General features: G+C 38.5%; 1 protein-coding gene across 3 annotated transcripts in view; it reads right to left on the bottom strand.

Annotated features, from left to right (window-relative positions):
- The window catches only part of mus312 (mutagen-sensitive 312), a 131,871-nt gene that overhangs the window by 103,916 nt on the left and 8,185 nt on the right, over positions 1–19,770 (bottom strand). For all 3 annotated transcript variants that reach the window (XM_017611292.1, XM_017611293.1, XM_017611294.1), the window contains exons 2-3: positions 19,027–19,303; positions 18,292–18,911 (exon numbers count right to left, since the gene is read on the bottom strand). In XM_017611292.1, the coding sequence (XP_017466781.1) occupies positions 18,292–18,911; positions 19,027–19,115 (709 nt within the window). In that variant the 5' untranslated portion in view covers positions 19,116–19,303. The remainder of the gene's footprint in view (positions 1–18,291; positions 18,912–19,026; positions 19,304–19,770) is intronic.

Raw genomic sequence — 19,770 nt, 5'->3', positions numbered from 1 at the left:
TTTAACGTGGCGGGACTCAAACCCAGCGCACGCGAAGTTTTACGCCTGTGATTGTACAGGCAAAATAAAAAAAGCCCTGTNTGGATGGCGGTGATGTCAGCCTTTGTCTTCCCGAGGACATCAACCAGCCGGGCAGAGGCACCTTCCCCATTAAGGGTCCGGATATTCCAGGTGCATACCCTTAAATCATAGTCCTTTATACGTTTGCCGTGGTCGTCATCAGAAAAAGGAGGTCTCATCCGAGGCTTGTTGGAATTTTTTATTGGGCGGGGTTTTAACGTGGCGGGACTCAAACCCAGCGCACGCGAAGTTTTACGCCTGTGATTGTACAGGCAAAATAAAAAAAGCCCTGTAATTACACAACACAAAAGCCCTGAATTTGTATAGGAACAATAAAAAAAAGCCCTATAGATTGTATAGGCACAATTAAATTAAAGAAGCCCCATCAATTGTATAGGCATATTGTAAGTCGTTGAAGCACGAAACTTTGCGCATAATCGATTTATTGTAATCCAAAAGAGCAAACATCGGCTGTGAGTCGAGGCACAGCCAGGTCAACAAGGCGACCAAACCAATTACTTCCAACGGCTCTTTTGGAGAAGAAAAAACAATATACAATTGATTAAATCATTTAATGAAAAAAACGATGGCAGAATCTGGTGAAGCTGGAAAGCCCAATAATCTGGAAAGAAAAATTTTGTCACAAATAGATCGATTTTGGAAACCGGCAAAATGGACCAGAGAAGAAATTGCCGAGGAAGAACCGGGAGTGTTTCTGGAAATCCTTGGAAAGGTTTACGATTCTCTCAATGAACTCTACAACACATATAACAAGCTGAAGTTTGACATAATTAAAGATTTTTTTTCGAATGTTATCCTAAGCGTTCTGCTTGCGAGAGCGAAATGCTAATAATAAAGAAATTAGCTCAAGAAATTAATAACAAAAACGCAGAGGGGACAGTTTGCACTTCTAATAATAAAATAGAGGCGGATGCCAAAGAATGGGTCTTGCCAGAAATTAGTGCATCGTGCACCAAAAGTGTCAGAGTAGCTGACACGGTGAAAATGTATAAAGATGCCATGCAAGAATTCGTTTGTCCCCCGGCAGGTCCTCATTTTGGCAAAATGTGGGACAAAGTAGTGATGGTCGCTGCCGAAAAAACGGTGACACAACAAGAAAACACATGTTTGAAGCAGCAGTACGTAGAAAGCAATTATCACATCAAACTAATGCAGGAAGTAGATATTTGCGTGCAGAGCTGGTATGAAGATGCAACAGAGGATAATGCAGGAGAAGATTGTGGCGACGAAAGCGAAATCAATGATGATGAAGAAGGCGAGGAAGTCCACGAGGTCGATGCAAATTATAATGAAATCACTGACCTTGTGCTTAACGGTGGATGTAATATACGAGCACACAACACTCAATCTACTAGAAAAAATGTACTGAATCAATCTCCAGACAAGGAAGTTCAAAATAAAGGCAACGTTGAGCAGCATTCAGTAAAATCTACACCCAAAACAGCAGCAAATTTAAATAACTCAGAGACTAGCAAACCTGATACAAATTCTAGTATCAAACATTCTGGTACCAGTACAACGCGTAGTCATCGCGGAGGTAGCGGTAATGATGGGATACAAAATATCGATCACACAACGGGTAATAACACCATTGATGCAGTTAAATGGCAAACTCCTAGGTCCCCGGCAAGCCCACCTTCTGGCAAAATGTGGGACAAACATCATAAACGGCCAAAAATGCAAGGCGAGTTTCCTGAGATTTGGCGTAAGAGGAAGAAATTAACACGTCGTGGAGGAACTCCTGGGGTAAATTGGATTGGATTTCCTGTCTGCAACATATTTTAAATAAATATTTTGCAAGTAAAAAATAAATATTAATATGAAAAAACATTACCACTTTTTAGCCCTTGGCAGTATGTTCAAATATCTTTGAACATGGATACATATCCGTCTGAGTAATAATATTAAATATAGCAAGAACTTTAAAAAATATATGTATACAGTACATAAATAATCACTTTTTTGCCCTCGGCAATATGTTCAAACATCTTTGATAAACATACATATATGCCTGGGTCTTAAAAATACTCAAACTTAAAATTGTAATAAACATTTCTAATCCTTGAGTATACAAAGGAAAGATAAAAATTGTGTTCGTGCACCAAAACTAAAATACAGTCCACTGAAGAAAATATAAATAGAAGAAAATATAATTTGTACGCTTACATTACCATATATACATTCATATGTATGTATCCAAACAAAAACATACGATAAGAATGTCAAGTGCATTCGACGCACAAAAGTAGGTAATTAAATGTAAGGAACGTTCGCGAGAAACAACAAAATATTGAATCGGTTAATCCTTATCAGTTTTAAAAATATCAAATGCAGCGCATACGGGAAACATTAAAATGTCAGTGCTGCAAAGCAACCCTTATGGTGCTACAAACAGAAAAACAATGCCTATTAATATACTCAACATGCAAAGATGTAGCAGAGGCACACAACTAAAATACCATAAGAACCAATGCACTGGTTTCTTATTTTATGTTTTGTAAATATACATACACACATATGTACATATACAATTAATTAGGAAACAAAGTATGAAAATTGTATATAAAGAAGAAATATTTAATAAACAGATCAGAATCGTAAAGACACTCAAATAACACTACTTCCCCGCACCAACGGTAAGGGGTAAAGCATTTAACAATTTTTTATTCTTCTTCTTTATTAATGTTAAAACTAGATCAAACACAAAATCAAATACAAGATGAGATAGGTGGCAAAAAGAAATAGAACTAAACAGGAACACAGTGGGGAGTTTCGTGTACTAATAGATACCTTAGAATGTGCTTTAATTAACAATGAAAGATTGAAGAATGGTTTATTTTTGTGGGAAAAAATAAGAAATCTTGATGTAATTGTTATAAAGAACATTAAAGGAATTGGAAGGTCACTCTATAAAATTGTCTTTGATACGTATTTTAATGCAAATTTATGTGTGGTGAATGAAAACTTGAAAAAGAATAATATAAAGGCATTTATACCAAGAAAATTTGTTGAGACAGTTGGAGTGGTTAGAAATGTACCATTAGGATTCCAGGATGAGGAGATACTTAACAACATTACATCGGACTGTAAGATTACTTCTGTGTCGAGGATTATGAGGAGGGACTTGATTGATAAGGAGAAGTTTAACCCGACTTATTCGGTCAAAATAAGTTTTGAAGGGAATGAGCTTCCGGAGAAAATTGATATTTTTTTGTGAATTTCAAAGTTAACCACTATATACCTAAAATAAGGCAGTGTTATAACTGTGCGGACATACTAGGTTGGGGTGCAAATCCAAGAAGAGATGTATACTATGTGGGAAAAAAGAGGGTTGTGATAGAGAATGCAAAGAGGAAAATAAGTGCATTTTATGTGGTGGTGTATAGTTACATGGCAAAATCTGAACAAAGAAGAAATAGGGTGTTTAAAGAGAAGGCAGTAGTAGAACCGTGCTATGAATAGCCAAATTGGACTAAAGTAAGTGAAATTGAGAAGGTTTTGAAAATGCTGATAACAAAGTTTGGTATAGATCAAGAAGATCCAATTGTAAGACTTCTGGATGGACTGTTTGGAAGTAACATTAATGAACGCATTACTAGAAAGTTAGGAATACAAGATGACACAATAAGGGTGTTACAGTTGTATATTCAAAGCCTATGGCGAACCAAAGTTATGTTCATTTTTTCAACCATGGTATGGTATAGGGCTCTGCATATTTTCCACCGAGTATCAACACAAGGGTCTTTGAGACAGAAATGACACGACTGCTTTGTTTTTTACATAAATATATCAACGTACTTTTATTAGGAGATTTTAATGCTAGGGCGAATATTTGGGGTGACAATGTGAATACACCAAAAGGAAATGTACTCCCTAGATTAACGGATAATTCAAACTTTAGGTGCATTAATGATGGGACAGCGACTTTTGATTGTATTCAAAATAATACAGACTCCATCTTGGATTTGGCTTTTACAAATTCAAATGAGCATATAGGTTTTCAGTGTTTACAAGCATATGTGGGGGGTAGCAATCATCGGCCGATTGTGTTGGAAATTAATAACAGTAAGTTACCAAATATGTTTATTTGCAAGAACAAGTTGAAAAAGAACTTGGGAAATGTAAGCTTCGAAAATATGGAAAAAATTTTAGGAAAATATGAAGGAGGTTAAAGCAGGGGCTACTATAGATCTAAATACGGTGAAATACACACCCAAGATGTGGTGGAACAAGGATTTAGAAAAACTTTATAGATTATTAATAGCTAAAAGAAAAAAGGCAAATCAAACTGGTAGGATTGAAGATTTGGAGGTAGCAGTTGTAGCTAAAGAGAGTTGGAAGTTGGCGGTTAAAGAGGCAAAAAAATAAAGTTTCTCAAAGAGAATTGAGATGTTAAATAAAAATCCCAATTCTACAGAAGCGTGGAAATTTATAAAGAATCTAAACAGTAGTAAGGATGTGGGTACTGAAGAATGGTCAATGGAAGATAGCGAGAAATATTTAAAGATGTTAAAAGAACAGGTTCAGGAAACGGATGAAATGGTCAACTTAATGGGTAGTCAGATGCAAAATCCTGCCATAGAATTTAATTCTGAAAAATTTGAAAAGCTTATAAGTAAAAAAAAATCTACTGCAGGGGGGTAAGATATGGTGACTTTTGCTATGATCAAACAGTTACCGATAGAAACGAAAAGGCAGTTTTTTGACTCCTTAATGGAGCATTTTAACAGAAACTGTGTGAGGGAGGAACGGAGATTTATAAGAGTGGTACCGATCCCAAAAGCTAATAAAAACTTGGAAGATATTAAAAATTTCAGGCCAATTTCATTACTGTCGGTTATTGTCAATTAATTTGATAGTCAAGAGTGAGTTGGTAGAATTTTTGGAAGAAAATGAAATAATTCCCAATAAAAGCTTTGCGTATAGAAAATTAAGATCGGCTACGATGTGCACAAATGAGGTTACATACAGTGGCAGATTTAAAATTGAAAAATGAGTTTTTATATGTGTTTTAGACATATCTGATGCCTTCAATTGTGTAGACTTAATAATATTATATAATTTGTTAATAGATTATAGGATAAACTAAAAAAATTGCTGATTGGGTATATAATCTTTTTTCGCGTAGGATACTAACAAATGGGCTACCGCAAGGGAGTTGTTTATCGCCCATATTGTTTAATATATACACGGCCAAACTGCATAATATCAGGGATAGTAATACGTACATTTTTCAGTTTGCGGATGACATCGCGATAATAAGTCATCAGAGCTGGGTCGTAATGATTCCTTTAGGAATTAAATTACTCCCAATTACAGATTACAAGGAATTGTAATTAGGAATCAATTCCTTCAGTCCACAGCAAAGGAATCGATTACTTTTTCAATTCCTTGAAGTAATTTCAAATGTAATTGGGTTTTTCTTTAATTCCATTACAAGGAATTTCATATTGTAATTGGAATAAATTACGTGCTAGTAATGTAATTTTTTTTCCCAATTCCTTTGAAAGGAATTGAAAATGTAATTGATTTTTTTTCAATTCCATTACCTGGAATTGCAAGAGTACTTTAGTTTTTCCAATTACTCAAAGGAATTGTAAAAGTAATCGAGAAACTGAAAGTTCATTCACGAATATACAATGTGGAATTTTTGTTGTGGTCAAAGATTAAAATCGAAAGCACACATTGGACATCTTCTATGTATATCTATATATATATAAAAATGTTGTGTTCGTATGTCACGGTCATCAAAACCCGAGAACGGCTGAACCGATTTGAATAATATTTTTTTTATTATTCGGTATAATACCAGAACCAATGATATCGCAAAAATTTGGTGGGTTGCCACCTATTTTAAAATTTAATTAATTTAAAATCAATGAATTATTACAATATGGGTATTAAGTTAAAGAGGTTTAAGAAAGATAACTGCTGGAAGTATTTTTGACGAGGGTGGCCTCCTATTTGAAAATTTAAACTCAGTCAAATTGTTAAAAAAAATTAAATATTGCCATGTGGGTGTCAAACTAAAGAGTTTTAAGAAGGCTTACTGCCGAAAATATGTTTGAGGAGGGTTGCCATCTGTTTGAAAATTTAACTAAATTACATTGATAAAATAAATAAAATATTACAATATGGGTATCAAATTAAAAAGGTTTGAGAAAGATAACTGTTGGAAATATTTTTGAGGGGGCTGCCACCTATTTGGAAATTGTAACTCAGTTAAATTGATAAAGTAAATGCAATGTTGGCATGTGGGTGTCAAACTAAAGAGTTTTAAAAAGGCTTACAGTCTACCATGAACACTTCCAGAAATATGCAATATGAAAAGTTCGGTTTATATGGGAGGTGCCACACGCCATTCTCCAACCATGCAAATTTTTCTCCATGAGTATGGAATTGGTCTTATATATGTATATAGATATCACCATACCCAGTTCTAGTCCTCTACCACAAATATATGCAGTTTGAAAAATTCGGTTTGTATGGGAGGTGCCACGCCCCCTTTCTATATCGAAACTTTTTTTAGCTATAACCATCCTTGGAAAGTCTGCAGTAGATTCCGAAATTTCAAAAAAATCGGTACGGCCTTTCTCGAGCTTTGCGAACAGAAAAAAACGCCTTTCAAAATATATATTAGTATAGACTAGCCAAACTCTGCTTGTTTTGCGGGTTAAAACACTACTACCGATGAAAATCGATGGATAAATAAACAAGTTTGCAAGGGTTAAGTGAAAGTGCAATAATTTTTTGTATGAAATACTAGCAGGAAATTTAACAAAGCTATTGCAATTCAACAGTAAAAATTTTTTTTTTATAAATTTTTCGATTACTTTTTAAATTACTTTGAGGAATGGAATTGGAAAAAAAATCAATTACATTTTCAATTCCTTTCAAAGGAATTGGAAAAAAAATTACATTTTCAATTCCTTTCAAAGGAATTGAAATAAAAGAAATTACATTACTAGCACGTAATTTATTCCAATTACAATATGAAATTCCTTGTAATGGAATTAAAGAAAAAAACAATTCCATTTGAAATTACTTCAAGGAATTGAAAAATTAATCGATTCCTTTGCAGTGAAATAAAGGAATTGAATCCTAATTACAATTACTGAGGAATGTAATTGTAATTGTAATGTAATTGCATTTACCCAGCTCTGTAAGTCATGACAGAAAAGAGTATAGTGCGTTGGTTAATTTAAAACAGAAAATTTTGGAAATGCAAGCAAGATGCAGTGATATAAATTTACAATTAAACCTGGACAAAACAAAGTTTATGTATATGCGTTCAAACAAAAACAAAAAGTTTGATATGAGCGTTCTTGAATGTAGTATTGAACAAGTTTACTGTATAAAATGGTAGGGCAGAGTGATCAGCGCAAATGGTACTATTAAAAAACATATAGTTAATGTTAAAAAAAATACAATTAAAGCCAAAAACTTAATTACCCAACTCTCCACTATTAAAGCGGGGCTGACGCCTAAAATTGCAATAAATATTTTTAAGACATTTGTAAGGTCAAAAGTTGAATTTGCGTATACTTCATTTGCTGATGTTCCTAAAGGTTATGAAAGGCAGATACAAACGATTGTAAATGATACGTTAAGGCGATGTTTGGGGGTTCCACCTAATACTCCAACATATGCGAGATATGCACTTGCTTGCGAACTTCCGCCTCTCATCAGAGCGCTGTGGTTAACTGCTAAGGAATTAATTAAACAGTGGTTCCTGAATCCGGGTTTAAGAACTAGTTTACAAAATAGTCAGACCATTAATTCAAGTTATGGTTGTGCATATGTAGAGTTTAAGCACATTTTGGATAGAATCTGCACATGAGTAAGTTTTCAAAAACATAAGNGTTATGCATACTTGGCATTGCTTGAGAGTTGTCACATAAGGAATCTGTTAAATGAGCTTCGCGTGTAAGCGGTTACCCAACGCACAGCATTACATACGTAAAAGTCTGTTGGTTTTTGATTTCTACGTAAAAATGGTATAGCAGTGCATGCAATGCCAAGTATGCATAACAGAGCCTTAAGTTGCTAATAAGGTATTATTACGTGCTCCTAATTCCCACTGGGATAGACTGATTGTTGGGTATACGTACAATAAATCATATTTACAAAAATTTAAGCAGAATATTTCAAGTAACTGTGGCAGGTGCGGAGCCTATGAAACCCCTCATCATATTATATTTGAATGTACCGCATTAAATGCTTTCAGGAACAAGTTTGAAATTTTTAAGAAATTCAGTAACCTAAATGACCTGTTTAAAACTAATAATATAGTATATTTTAAAGAATTGTCAAAATTCATTACTGAAGCAAAATTAAAAAAATGTCTTTAAAAAAAGGAAAAAAAATTTAAATTCTAATATTATTACAATATGTAGGTTAGGTTAGGTTAGGTTATCCTGGCTGCCCTCATCCGCGCAGGAAAGGGCACACTTAGGCCTCCATGGGCCCATTGTGATACCATATTTGAGACTCATACGTCCCTCCTCATACCTCAGAAATTAAACCAATTTGTAGCTCTGATAAAGCGCACAAAATCGTAGATACTGGCCGAGTCCAGTTCAGCCAGACACTCGAAAGAATAGCGAAGGAGCGAGCGTCGACGGGCTCTTGCCAAGGCGGGACAGTGGCACAGGTAGTGCTCCACGCTCTCGATCTCCTCCTCATCGCGGCAGCTACGACAGTAGTCGTTTGGCTGCAGACCCATCCTGGCAGCGTGGGTTCCCATAAGGCAGTGCCCGGTGATTACAATTATTATTANCCCATCCTGGCAGCGTGGGTTCCCATAAGGCAGTGCCCGGTGATTACAATATGTAGCTTATGACTAATTAAATTTTTGAAAAGTTAATAAGGAAAAATGTAAACTATGAATTTATACACCTTCTAATTTTATAATTGAAATAATTTTGAGTATAGTTTGGAAAATATTTTGTATGTTTCATTTCAATCATGTAAACCTATCACCCCAACCTGATGAGGATTCCATTACTACGTTTACTCGACGATAAATCACAAATAAGAAACAAGAACGAGAAAAATCAACCCTGATGGATATGTCATCTTATGGCATATGTCATGATTCAATGATACAAGTTTTGACCAAGGTGTTTTTATACATGCCGTAAATAGTTGCAATGAGGAAAATACATATATAAGAATTATAAACCTGGCAGCGTAAGGACTAAACAAAAGATCCTGGCCAGAAAAGGAATCTGCGAAAGGCAGTTCACATAGTAAAAAAAAATTGAAACGACTTCAAACCTTTCGGTAGTGTAAAGCTTTTTCCTGATCTTTTAAATAAAGATATTAATTAATATTGACAACCAGCATCCAAGTTTTCTCCATTTTTTAAACCGCAAGTAGTTGACGGGCGTGAATTTGTGTACATTTGTACGGAATAGAAATTTCCGTGATTTCATCGATTGCAGCAGCAAAGCTCTTTGCGTGGCCAATCTGCCACGAGGGCATAATTACTGGTGTCGGCAACCACAGCAGCGGATTTTATCAAGGAGGATTTGGGGTAAGCGAGTGGTTTTTTTTTGGTACGTGTGTGCGAAGTTCCCAAATGAGTGGGCTGAGGGCCCAACACAACCGCTATTGTCAACAAAGTACAGAGCCGCAACAAAGTCCTCAAGTCGCTAGCCGGCAGTACTTGGGGCAAAGACAAAGAATCGTTGCTGACAACATACATGGCAATAGGCCGGCCGGTTTTAAATTACGCAGCACCAGTGTGGTCGCCGGGGACTAGTAGGACGCAGTGGATGAAGCTACAGACGACTCAAAACACTGCACTTAGGACAGCGACTGGATGCCTTCTGATGTCGCCAGAATGCCATTTGCACGACGAGGCGAAAACGCTCCCTGGTAAGGAGCATAACACAATGCTCTGCAAACAGTTTCTGGTTGGGAGCCACAGACGTGGTCACCCAAATAAACTGCTTGGAGAAGCACCCTCGCACAGGCACGTCAGGAGGCATCTCTACGAACTGACGGACGAAGTCCAGAGGTTCATTAAGCAGCCTCTGGACCCGTCAGCATATCGACAGGCCCAGAACGGCATTCACAGGGAGTCAGTCTCGAGTTATGTAGACTACAGACCTGTTAATGCCTTTCTAGGCATACAACCACCGGACGTCGACGAGACGGAGCTTCATCTGCCTCGGGAGACCAGAACTACAATACCCCAACTTCGCTCTGGCAACTGCAGCAGGTTAAACTCATACCTGAACAGATTAGACGCAAATGTACCAAATGAGTGTCCGGCATGCGGAGGCACCCCACGACTCGAAACATCTCTTCGTAAGCCCGGAAAACCCGACAACACTAACGCCTTTGTCCCTATGGACCGACCCCATTGAGGTTGCACGCTTCCTGGGGCTTCCGTTAGTGGAGCTTGACGACAACCACTGAGATATTAACCGATCTGGGCACTTTTTTATGATAAAATCGATCAAGTTTGTATTGTCAGGAATAAACTCGAATGTAATTAAATTCAATTCCAACATTTATTTATTAAAGATTAATCGAATATAAGTATGTATTTGATGGTTAAATGGGTGTATGTACTCTCGCCAGCGACCGATACAAGATACGTCTCCCTCGCTTCGCTAGCTAGCAACGACTCCTTTACAGCTCGGCCTCTCCTGACTTATCGTCACTGGGTGACGACTCTTCCTCGCTGTAGACCTCCTCGGCTTCTGGACCAAGAGCACACCATGGTTTCAATCCGTCACTAGCTAACACACCAGAATAGCGACGATGGCCCTTAGGTACCTCAGGCAGGTCTTCGATCAAATATCTGTCATGCGAAAGTACTTTGGTTACAATTTACGGACTCTTGAACAACGGATCCAGCTTGTGGGATGTGCCTGTTGTCGTTGGCACGTACTCAGTCACGAACAGATCACCTACCTCGTACTGCCGCGCAGTCTCGTGTCGCTTATCACATCGCTCTTTCCATACCTGCTTTGCTTTCATTGTTGCTTCGAGTGCCTCTTGACGTCGGTACGCTACGACCTCTGGATTGCTGACCTCACCGTCGATGGCTTGTATTAATCGGTTAGTGGAAACGTCACGTGCGCTGAAGTTGAACACTAACTGGTTTGGACTAAATCCAGTTGTCGCGTTTGCACCGTCTTATTAACAGGCTCAGCCTGTCCATTTGCACGTGGGGTTCTGACCGCTACCTTCACATGCTGAATGCCATTCTCTGTGATGAATCGGGAAAACTCAGCTGAAGTGAACGCTGTACCTCGATCTGTTGTCACTCTCCTAGCGCATTGACCACTGGTGTCATTTTAGTGCTACGCACAGCCTTCAGGATGGAGTACTTGCTGAATGCACACTACTACTAGTATATGCATATTTCCCTTTTTGTTTTAGGGAACAGGTCCTAGATTGTCCAGATGCAGAGAACGGAACGGAATCAGCATTATCTCATCTGACACATGGAGTTGGCCTTCTGGTTGACCCCCTTTTGCTTTGTTAAGGCAACACTCAGGGCACGCTTCAATGTAGGACTTAACGTACCTTCGCAACCGGGGAAACCAGAAATGTTCCTGAAGTCGTTGAAGTGTCTTTTCAAGAGCGAAGTGCCCTGCGTCGTCATGGTATGACTTTTTGTTGCGCCACCTTACTGCTCTCGGCACAACCAGCTGCTTATAACCGTCGATATCTCGGTATAATCGCCCTTTTTGTAGACAATAGTGTTTGAGTTCGTCCAGCTTCTTCTTTTCACCACTATGCAGACCACTGATGACTCCCCTGAGTCGTTCATCTTGCCACTGCATCGAGCCTAGCCAGTCATCGCCCCTTTCATACACCTGAAAAACAAGATCTGCCACCGTCTCTACTTTACCTGGTGGTAGAACAGGTGCTCGGCTCATCCCATCTACATGCGTCATATTTGACCCTGGTCGGTGTTGACATGTGAAATCAAACTCCTGTAGCTTCAACCACCAACGAGCAATACGGCAATGGTGTTGTGGCTTTTGTTGTTGCGACTGCGTTGCAGTCGGTCACGACCTTGAATGGTCGCCCCAATAGATACGTGCGAAATCTCTGCAAAGCCTCCACAATTGCTAGCACCTCCAATTCATGGCTAGCATACTTTTGTTCAGCTTCGCTACACTTTCTACTGAAGTAAAACACTGGCTTGTATCCACCTGCTTCGTATTGTAACATAACTGCAGACACACCCATGGACCTCGTGATCTCGTCTAGGATCAAATAACGTTAACACTGGCTTCGTGGATACGAAAAGCCGTCGCTTGAAGAGATCCCTACTCGAACGTTGTTTTTCTTTAGTAGCGCCGAAAGAGGTAGATCGATCACGCTGTAGCTGGGCACAAACTTGCGGAAGAACCCAGTAAGGCCCAGGAACAGACGAACCATCGTTGGTGAACTCGGTGTGGGAACCTCGCATATGCCCTGCTTTTTCTCGGGTCCTGGTCGAATTCCATCGCTGTCGATCGTATGGCCCAAGAAGTTTACGGTTTTCGCCAAAAATGTGCACCTTGATGGTCGAAGCGTCAAATTAGCTTACTTAATAGCCCCCAGGAACTCACGCAGCACCTCTCGTCCTTCCGACTCATCCTTCGTAGCGATGATCACCTCATCTACATAATTTAAAATCATGTTCCGGTTTGGAAGCCGCTTGATGATATTGATAATCGTTTCTTGAAACACCATAGGAGCATTCACCAGCCCAAACGGCATCACATTATGCTCGAACAGGCCTTCGTGCGTCAGGAATGCGGTGTATGCTTTCGACTTCTCCTCTAGCGGGATCTGGTAATATCCCGAGGTCATATCTACTGTCGAGAAAAACCTATTACCAGCCAGTCGCGACAACTGTTCCTCAACTATGGGCATTATATAATTTTTCTTTACGGTGACCTCGTTCAGTGCCCGGTAGTTAACGCACATCCGATTCTCACCGTTTGACTTCTCGACTAATAAAACCGATGCAGCCTGAGGAGAGTCACTTGGTCTTATTATGTCGTTATCTGATAAGTTTTTTAAAATATCTGATAATATCGGACGTTGAGAAAATGGTACCTGGTACCGCTCGCCAACGATAGGCTTCGTGGTGATCACTTCGATACTCATCTCAGCATCCTTGCATATTCCCAGGTGGCTGATATCCTCTGCGAAACTTGATCGGTAGGTGTCTAGAAGACTTAGNGACTAATAAAACCGATGCAGCATGAGGAGAGTCACTTGGTCTTATTATGTCGTTATCTGATAAGTTTTTTAAAATATCTGATAATATCGGACGTTGAGAAAATGGTACCTGGTACCGCTCGCCAACGATAGGCTTCGTGGTGATCACTTCGATACTCATCTCAGCATCCTTGCATATTCCCAGGTGGCTGATATCCTCTGCGAAACTTGATCGGTAGGTGTCTAGAAGACTTAGTAACTTTTCGCGCTGCTCCTTGTCTAAGCTGGCGAGAATGTTGAATTCCTTACTACCAACTTCATCTACACTAAGTACGCCGCCATCAATTACCATGCGGTTCTCACTGTTCTGTAAAACATCGCGACCCAATAATATATTGGAAGGTAGCATGTTGTCGTTTACAATATATAGTGTGATGGGAAGTGACTTGCCATCTATAAGTGCGCTTACATCTACTTTGCACGTAACCCNTCGCGACCCAATAATATATTGGAAGGTAGCATGTTGTCGTTTACAATATATAGTGTGATGGGAAGTGACTTGCCATCTATAAGTGCGCTTACATCTACTTTGCGCGTAACCTGAACTTCTGACCCTCCGAACCCGATGAATCGTTTGTAAGTTTCGATACTATTCATACCTTCTGCTGCCTTTGTCCTGATCAATGAACTCACGCTACCTGTGTCTATGAACGCTTCAAAACTCTTCCCATTCAACACCACAGTTTTTATTACCGGAGGCGCTTCAACATTTTCGACTTGTTCCATTATCTTCACCACAGTAGGCTTGTTGCTACAGCTTTTCGAGTCATGGCCCACCTTGGAACACACTGTACACCGTTGCTTACATTGTGGTCGCGGGCATTTCTTTGCTATGTGCCCGTACTCATTGCAATTAAAGCACCTAGGCCCCGTTGACTTACTACTGTCCTTGCCTTCTATTTTAACCTGCTGCTGATTGTGAAGTGGAGCTGTCACTGTAGCCCCCGTAATCGCAGTCAAATTCTTTAAAGCCACTAGTAACTCACTGCACGAAGCAAAATTCATAGTCGCTAAATTTCTTGTCAATGCCACATCATTGAGACCGCTAATGATATGGGAAATTATAGAATTATCGTCAAGGTTGCCTTGATGCTCCATCGTTAGCATTGTGTAAAAGTATTCAACGTAATCTTCCCCATTCTTACGTTTGCGTCTTAATAGTGCTTTGTGCGTTTCAGCTGCGTTGCACTTGACCGGAAAATCTCTTTGAAAAGCATCTACGAATTGCTCCCAACTGCTAAAAACAGCTAGCGAATCCAACCATCGTTTGGCTACACCCTTCAGTTTGTGCTGCATTGTTACGATAACCAAATCTTCTGGCCAGCCGTACGCTCAACGCAACTGCTCAATTCGGATAACAAACTGCTGTGCTGAGGTAAGGTCCTTGATGGGATCAAAATCCGGCATGACCCCTACCATGTCTTGTATTGACATCGTTACACGCGTTGCTGTTTGTTGCTCATTAGTCAAATTCCCCACTGGAACCGTCGGTGCTTGTGCTAAACCCTCATTGCTCTGCTACGCTTGTTTGTCGGTACGATCTAGTGTACGCGTAGTATTCAAGGTGCTGATGGCTGTAGCCAACGTGGCCATGGCCTCCTTAAGTCCATTCATTTGTGCTGGGAAATCGTTACCTTCCTCCTCTAACTCTGCCGGATCAATCTCGTCGCTGCCCAAAATTTCCTGCAACTTTGCTACCTTATGGGTCTTCGTGCCCGTCATCGCAACGTTGCTGTTCTGCAGCAGTTGATTAAGCTGGCTGACCCTTAAAGATACACTAATTTTATCATGCTGTATTAAATTCTCTTTTAATATTCAATTAATAAAATGCATTCCACGCTTTTCTTATTTAATCGACGACACTCCAATTTCCTGTCCGTCCGCAATCGTTGAACTGCCCAAAAATGTTTCTTATTCCTCTTTTTTCCCAATGTCGTGTATCCGCGTTGCTATTCTTCTCGAATTTTCTGCCAAGTTTTTCCCTGCTCCGCTACCGACTAGTATCCCTGAAGCCAAAACCTTGCGTTACGCGTTTTAGTTGTACTTCTCCTATGTTGAACGTTGTTTGTCTGCGTCTCTGCTTCGTTGCTTTTGACTTTACAAAAATGCTCCTTATTGTTGCTATCCCTGTTTTGTTCGTTGAATCGTTGTTGTCCTTCCAATAAACGTTGTATTTACATGCCTCTTCGTTGCCGTTCGTTGCGACTTGCTTTTGAACGATTGTTGTATATCTGCTTGACTTCCAGTAAACGTTGTGTAGAGCAGATGTATGTATATTAGACTCCATCACCAAAAAAAGTAGCGGTTTTTCCGCCGAGATTACAAAATTTATTATATTTTAAGACATCCACCAAAATATTTCGGAAAAATATTAAGATTTAAGCGAGCTGGACCGATTTGAAAATACGTCCAAAAATGAAGTTTTTTATGAATAAAAATAGTTTCTTAAAAAACTTTTTGAAAAAAGTCCCTTCAGATGACAAATTAGATTAGGCTTAAAAAATCTGCATAAAAATATTTGACAATCTTTTCAACGGAATCGCAAAAATGAGATTTTTGATGCTGCTTTTTTACTTTTTTCAAAGATTGGTTTACGAAAAACTTGAATAACCGGGCCAAAACTATTCTGATTTAGACTTATGGGATCTCAGTAGAAAGGTATTTTCACACTGTTTTTATTTCTGGCCAAAAACACGTCATTCGTGTCCCATCTTGTTTTTTCGAATACCAACACATCTTAATTCAACTTTGAGTGACGTTCGGTCATCCTACCTTTCTCTTCCATCCTTTGAATGAGTTTATTAGCAAAGAAATAAAAAGGGTGAGAAAATACCTTTCCAATGACACCTCTTAAGTCTAAATCGGAAGAGTTTAGGTTCAGTTATTCAAGTTTTTCCTATACCAATCTTTGAAAAAAATCTCATCATTACGATTCCGTTCAAAATTTTTTTTTCTTTTTTTAATATTTCTATGCAAATATTTAAAGCTAAAACCGTTTTGTCATTTGAGGGGGTTTTTCCAAAAAAAAATCTTTAAAAAACTATTTTTATTCATAAAAAACTCCATTTTTGGAGGTATTTTCAAATCGGTCCAGTGGACGTCTTAAAATATAATAGATTTTATAATTCCAATGGAAAAATAGTACCGATTTCTTTTGTATAGGGAGTGATGCAGTCTAATGTATATACGTTGCGCTATCACTGCCGTGTTCGTTGAATCGTTGTTCTGCTTCCAATAAACGTTGTATTTACGTGCCTCTTCGTTACCATACGCTTCGTTTTGGTTTTTAATGATCGTTGTGTCGTTGCTTGACTTCCAGTCACCGTCGTGTGCGCATATACATATGTACGTTGCGCTGTCACTTTAACCTAAAGTTGCTCGTTATTTAGTCGTATTGGCTCGTTGCTATTAACTTTTGGTGTCGTTGCGTTTGGATGGATGGCCGCTGCTCTCCTTCAGCAAAAAAAATTATCCCATTTGCTTTGATTTGAATTCTAACGTTCGGTTGCTCTCGTCTCTTTCACGATTGCTGTTCGCCGTGTTGCGCTCTGACTGCACTGTAGTACAAAAGATATGTATGCAATTTTTGCGGTCACGTTAGATTTCTGCGTTCGTTTGCACTTTAATTCTATATCTCACAAATTCTCCGCTCTTTCTTTTCTTTAACTTTTGTAGGCGTCAGTGAATTTCACTTCTGACTTGTTAGGAATAAACTCGAATGTAATTAAATTCAATTCCAACATTTATTTATTAAAGATTAATAGAATATAAGTATGTATTTGATGGTTGATTGTGTGTATGTACTCTCGCCAGCGACCGATACAAGATACGTCTCCCTCGCTTCGCTTGCTCACAACGACTCCTTTACAGTATTGAGAACAAATCTCTGGCCTATGCAACTTCAACAGCAAATTACTTAAAAATTATAAGAAATGTCGGGCGGGCTCTTCATTTTTATAGCATTTTCTTTTCTCCAAATAATGTTGCATTTACTCCGCCCTACGCCAGGGCCGTCAAGTTTCGTGTACTTTTCTCAGCATTTTCACATGCATTTGCGTGCTCTTTCTTTAAAATGTTGCACTTTGATAATGTTGCCATATAAAGTGGAATTTTTTTAGAGAAAAGAAAACGCTATTAGAGTCCGAATACCCTCACCTTCTACAACATCTCTTCGTATGCCCGGAAAACCCGACAACACTAACGCCTTTGTCCCTGTGGACCGACCCCATTGAGGTTGCACACTTCCTGGGGCTTCCGTTAGTGGAGCTTGACGACAACGACTGAGATATTAACCGATCTGGGCGGGGTTGTTGTAGCCGCTGCAACACAACAACAACCCACTTTTTTGTGATAAAATCGATCAAGTTTGTATTGAGAACAAATCTCTGACCTTTGCAACTTCAACTACATTTTTATAGCATTTTCTTTTCTCGAAATGTTCCATTTATTCCGCCCTGCGCCAGGGCTGTCAGGTTTCGTGTTCTTTTCTCAGCATTTTCACATGCATATTGCGTGCTCTGTCCATAAAATGTTGCACTCTGATAATGTTGCCATATAAGGTGACATTTCACCTTCTACAACTTTCCCTATTTTTTTTTTATTTTTTTGCCCCCTTTTAGTAAAATTTTCCCAAACCAGCGAACGTGTTTGCCAAACCAAACATTGTCTACATAACACCGACCTACTTCTAGACAATTTAAATCTTTGTGTCCGCAAGTAGAGCAGCGAAGAAAATATAATACGCAGACTGATTTGATTTGATTACCAAAGGAGTACATTGGAATAGCTTTTAGAGAATAGAGTTTTGTCTTTCAGTGAACACACAGCCTTGCTATTTGTGCTACTGAAACGTAATTTTACATTCAGGTGTTACCGTAAAAATTATAAGTGCTTTTTAATTTAATTCCTAAGCAATATTTGTTTGACTGTCTAGTTTGTAGTTCCATAAAATTTTGTTTAAATACCTACCTTCCAAGGAATTTGTACGGAATCCATATTCTTGGAGTATTTTCGGAATATTTTTTAGCTCGTCATGGTCATCCAGATCAGCATCGCTTTCTCCAGGATCCAAACAAATTGGACCACTGTTTTCTATTTCTGATTTTGATAAAGCCAATGCAAGAACTATTTCATCTGTACTAAAGCTATCTACTCTACAATGTTGTGAAGCAATTTCTGTGAATGCATGTTCACTCCGCAGAAGAGAAGTCTTAATATCCTTTTGGTTGGCACCTCGTAATATCGAGAACTTTGCCGACTTTTTTGAATATGGCAGTTTTTTTGGTTTCTTAACCTTCTTTTGTGGTATTTCAACGGCGTCTTTATTATTAAATTTGAAAATCTCTCCACCTTTTTCCACATTTTTGCTCTCTTTAAGAACAAAGTCAGTTAGATTAATACGCTTCCTGCTTTTCGGGTTAATGACCTCTTCAGAATTGTATACCTTACTACAAGATGTTTCATCCGCAGTACTTAATTTATTGACGCAATCATTGTTCATCTCTTTATAAGATAATGTGTGTTTTAACTCATTTGAAATCGGAGTGGTAAAATATTTTGATATGGTCGGATGCACCGATCGAGTTTTCCTTAAAAATAAAATGTTATGTTTATGAGGTTACTATTATAAAATATTTATTTACAATTGCACTTTATGGACAAAATCACATGTTTAGTAGATCTATATGTACATGTGTATATTACCGTAAATTTTGTTCACCGCTTTTTCCAATATGCTTTATACCGGATAAACGGAGCTTTTTTAAATTCGCTTTACGTATTTCGCGATCCATTAAAATTAAATTTTATCATTTATCTTGTTGACATCAATTCCTTTTCCTCATCAATCCGTTTTTGTATCTCTCTTCGTGGAAGGGGCTTTGGCAAATTAAACAAGTATTTCCTATCAATCTCCTCTTCAGTAGGATGTAGTACTTTGTCGCATATACGCTTGTTAGTTTCACGGATTGTCGGCATGCAACTAGATATAATCAATGCATAAAATTTTCTTTTTGGTTGTTGTTGTTTCCGACAGGGTGGGTGTACGATGTATTTTGGAACGAGTTTCGAACGAAAAATTACACTGAAAATGGCACAACGCCGAAACCGGTTTGTCTCCAAACCAAATTTGGCAAGGGATGACGGAAATTTGGGTAATTCTCTAGTATAGGGTAAGAATCGCTAAAAAAAGGTCCGGAAGAGTCGGGAGTGGTACCAAACGACGCGTTTCGGTTCCCTATTAACAATCCACAAGGAGAGGGTTTATATTATTAACCATTTAAAGGTTATAAACAAAAAACTTTTGTTAAATTTCGTTGTTTTGTATGGGCAATTACCCCGACAAAAAATCACTAAATCACCTGTTCTTACTTTTTAAACACTATTAAAATATATATGTTGTTTGAAAACACTTTAATTAGTACATATTTGAGACTTATAATAGTATAG

Source organism: Rhagoletis zephyria, unplaced genomic scaffold (genome assembly GCF_001687245.7).
Source record: "Rhagoletis zephyria isolate East Lansing unplaced genomic scaffold, Rhagoletis_zephyria_1.1 Rzeph_scaffold_00392, whole genome shotgun sequence".
NCBI classification, from domain to species: domain Eukaryota; kingdom Metazoa; phylum Arthropoda; class Insecta; order Diptera; family Tephritidae; genus Rhagoletis; species Rhagoletis zephyria.
Note: the sequence above shows the minus strand (reverse complement) of the source record. Positions and strands in the feature narration are given on the sequence as shown.